Source organism: Cicer arietinum, chromosome 1 (assembly GCF_000331145.2).
Source record: "Cicer arietinum cultivar CDC Frontier isolate Library 1 chromosome 1, Cicar.CDCFrontier_v2.0, whole genome shotgun sequence".
Taxonomy (NCBI): Eukaryota; Viridiplantae; Streptophyta; class Magnoliopsida; order Fabales; family Fabaceae; genus Cicer; species Cicer arietinum.
In genome coordinates, this window is record NC_021160.2 from 43107494 (window position 1) to 43111107 (window position 3614).

Sequence of the window (3614 nt, forward strand, 5' to 3'; positions counted from 1 at the left end):
ACAATGCCCACGGTTTTCATATTCCACTCAAAGATCAAAGGATGGTCCCTATGGGACATGAGCCCACAAAAATGTTCTGATCAACACCATGTGCTACTATCTCCACTCTGTATTTTTTGGTACTATTCCTTAGCTCAAATATGTTAGTAAATTCAAGGATATTTTATTCAACAATGTCTTTTGTAACACTTTTTATCTTCTCAATCTATACTATTGGATTATACCTTTAAGGGTTATTTCTTAAAAAAATTTATCCTACCATGTAATAAATCATACTCTACATTGAATATATTCTTATGATTTATTGCAATGTAGGACCGGTCATGAATGAAAACAAGCCTACGTGTGTTTGGTGGACTAATATATTCACAATAATGAGTTGCGTTCACCTAATTCTTCAATTTGTGGATTTAAAACATATAATGGAATAAATATTGTAATGTGAAAACGATCAATTGAACACATATCAAACACATGGTTTCATTTACTTAAAAAAGTACTTACATGAGTATTGAAGCAAAAGGGGAATAAATACTATCATATCTATGACACATTATGACTTAAAAGTAACCTTAAAGTAGCAAAAAAGAAAAAAAAAAAAAAAAAAAAAAGAAAAAAAAAAAAAAAAAAAAAAAAAAAAAAAAAAAAAAAAAAAAAAAAAAAAAAAAAAAAAAAAAAAAAAAAAAAAAAAAAAAAAAAAGGAAAAAAAAAAGGAAAATCAAATGAAAACAAAAGACCCTTTATAATAATTATAGTGTATGTATTGTATCCCCCTATTTTTTTGTATTGACAAGTGAAACACCCTATAATAATAATCTTGCATTAGGAGGCAGCAATCCTTTCATAGTGTCCAAGTCTATTGTCAGCCAATCTTGAACCATAGGTTGAATTCTTATACTCAAACCATGTAAATTCTTTATACAAACTTTCTTTTCCTTTCATGAGTGAAGGCAATGGTGCTATTTTCTCACTAAGGGGTGGTCCACCAAAGTAAATCATTGAGAGCCTTGGGTTGATCCCATTTGCCAAAACTCTGTGTCTCACACTTTTGAACCTCCCATTAGTCATAACCTATGTTGATGCACCGACCAAACCAAGAGGAAAAGAAAAGTGAGCAAAACAAGACAATAATTTACTCACACACACACACACAAAAAAAAAACAATAATAAAACCAAGTTAGAGTACTAGTGTAATTATAAAGATAATCACATTAGAATCATGAGACAAGACATAATATCACTTTAGGAAAAAAAAAGTCTTAAACGAATATTATTTTAAATTTTTAATATTATATTATTTTTGTAATTGTAACATATAATTAATATTATATAAGTTACTCATAAAATATTACATTCCATTTTTATATTATAATAGCAAAAAACATATCAGTAGTTTAAATATATATAAAATAAATAAAAATGATAATTATTACGAGATAGATAAAATATATAATAGTATATTACTACTACCTTGTTCCTATTTAAGTATTTATGCGTTCTTTTTCATTCCAATAAAAAAAATTAATTGTTTATTTAATATGTCTATTTTATATATTATATATGAATGTTCCCTAAAATATCTTTTTATATATAAATACGTTTAACTTTATTGTTTCTAATTTTCAAAACCTTGGTATTATTAAATCAAAGTATATTTTAGAAAAACAATGAATAAATCGAATATTTTAAAATATAACTTATACTTAGGAGTATCTATTTTCAAAATAAAGTTTATAAATATGGATAAGTAGTAATATCATACAATATAATTCTGACACAACACATGAAAGCAAAACTTTTTACAATTATTTAATGTTTTGAGAAAGAGGGAGATATGTATGACCAGGTGTATATCTAACAATTGAAAATTAGTCAACCAAAGTTTTGAACTACAAAACACATTTTTCAAAAAGCTAATAAAAAAAGGAGAAGTTTATCTATCTACATGCAAAATGATTTAAGTAATAAACTCTAAAGAAAAAAAGAATTTAGTTATTTGAGTAGCATAGTACCTGAAGAGAATCACCAACATTGATGAAGAAGGAGCTATGATCAGGTGGCACTGAAATCCATCTTCCATCTCTAAGAGAAATTTGGAAACCAGAAGTGTTGTTTGATCTCAAAAGTGAAATGATTTGAGGGTCAGTGTGTTCTCCAAACCCAATTAAATTCTCACCATTCAAAGCTAATTCAGGGCAAGCAGGGTAATGATTCACCCTAAAAGCAGAGTCACTCTGTTTATCCATCACAAGTTTGCTAAACACATTCTTTGGTTGAATTTTTAACCCTTCTGCCATTAAATCAAGTATCTCACATGCCATATTCCTCATAGCAATCTTATAATCATTCAACAAACACCTACAAATTAATACTCATATCATTAACTTCATAATAATAATTATTATTATAATTAATAAGCAAGTACTTTTATACCATAATAATAATATAATAACTTCTCAATTTTTATAAAATAAATTTTTGAGTTCAAAGACATATCTTTAAAGAGAATTCAAAATTAAATTTTAATTGAAAAAATTCATATATTAAATTACTAAAATTTATTTCTCTAGAAATTAGATGATGGAGAGAAAAAAACTAAAAAAAAGAAAGTTAATTTTTTCCTCAAAAATTAAGATTGATTTTTGTTGATATTTAGTACCTAAATTTGTCTGTATGTTTGCCATAAATAGAGAAATTGGGTTCTTCATTGGTTGTAAGAAGAAGATATTCAACCCAACCAACATCACGATTGAGTCCAATATTTTTGTTACCATACCCAAATGGATTAGGAGGACCTCCTTTTTCTTTCTCTTTGAGTGGCAAAGAGAAAAACTTGAAGGCCTCAAATTCCAATTGAGACATAGCTTCTATAGGGATTCCATGGTTTATGACTTTGAAAAATCCAAAATCTTCACAAGCCTTCACTATGAGATTTTTTGCATCTGGTTTTGAGAGGTCAACAAGAGGAATTGTTGAGGAAAATGTGGTTGGCATGTTGTTCCTAACATAGGAAAATTGTTCTGATGTTGATTTGGATAATAACACCATTTAAGGTTGTTGGTAAAATTGAAGTGAGAGGGAGAAAAAAGGTGAAAGAGAAGAAAAGGAAAAGAAGAAAAGTGTTTTGAAGAGGTTTTGGAGAGTCAATGAATGAAAGTATGGAAAGAGAAGAGTTTGATAAGGCTTTGAGCAAATGATGCTTGAGAAAAACGGTTGGGTTTTGTGGGCTATTTATACACAAGTTGGTGGGGCAGGGGAAGATAGATAGAGGGAGAAACCACATATATATATATATATATATATATATATAATTATATTGGAGAAAAAAATATTTCACATAAAAAAGAGATAAAATGCAACAAAAAAAATTACAAACACCAACTTTCATTACGTTACATGAAAAAAAAAAAAGATGGAAAAAAGTGGAGCTTTGCTTAGATAGATCTGATTTACTTAAAAAAAAAAAATTAAATTTTATTTGTTATTATAAGAAAATTTATTTTAAGTTTTGGTCTGACTTTTTTAAAAATTTAGTCTGATGTATTAATCTATTAAAAAAATAATTGAGAAGATCAAAAGTCAAATTAAAAAACAGAAGATATATAAAAATATT

The 3614-nt window shown here is 27.0% G+C and overlaps 1 protein-coding gene across 1 annotated transcript; it reads right to left on the bottom strand.

Moving 5' to 3' along the window:
- Positions 1 to 455: 455 nt before the first annotated feature.
- Positions 456 to 3204, bottom strand: LOC101494727 (gibberellin 2-beta-dioxygenase 1). Its single transcript, XM_004488595.4, has 3 exons — positions 2661 to 3204; positions 2014 to 2359; positions 456 to 1071 (listed from the first exon to the last, which is right to left on the bottom strand). Exons 1-3 carry the CDS (start codon positions 3047 to 3049, stop codon positions 823 to 825), a joined length of 984 nt encoding a protein of 327 aa, XP_004488652.1. The 5' UTR covers positions 3050 to 3204; the 3' UTR covers positions 456 to 822.
- Positions 3205 to 3614: the final 410 nt, after the last annotated feature.

Coding starts and splice junctions, on each gene's coding strand:
- LOC101494727 (XM_004488595.4), bottom strand. CDS start 3,049: ATGGTGTTATTATCCAAATCAACATCAGAACAATTTTCCTATGTTAGG. Junction 2,360..2,660: donor AAACATACAGACAAATTTAG/GTACTAAATATC, acceptor ATTAATTTGTAG/GTGTTTGTTGAATGATTATA. Junction 1,072..2,013: donor ATGTTGGTGATTCTCTTCAG/GTACTATGCTAC, acceptor GCATCAACATAG/GTTATGACTAATGGGAGGTT.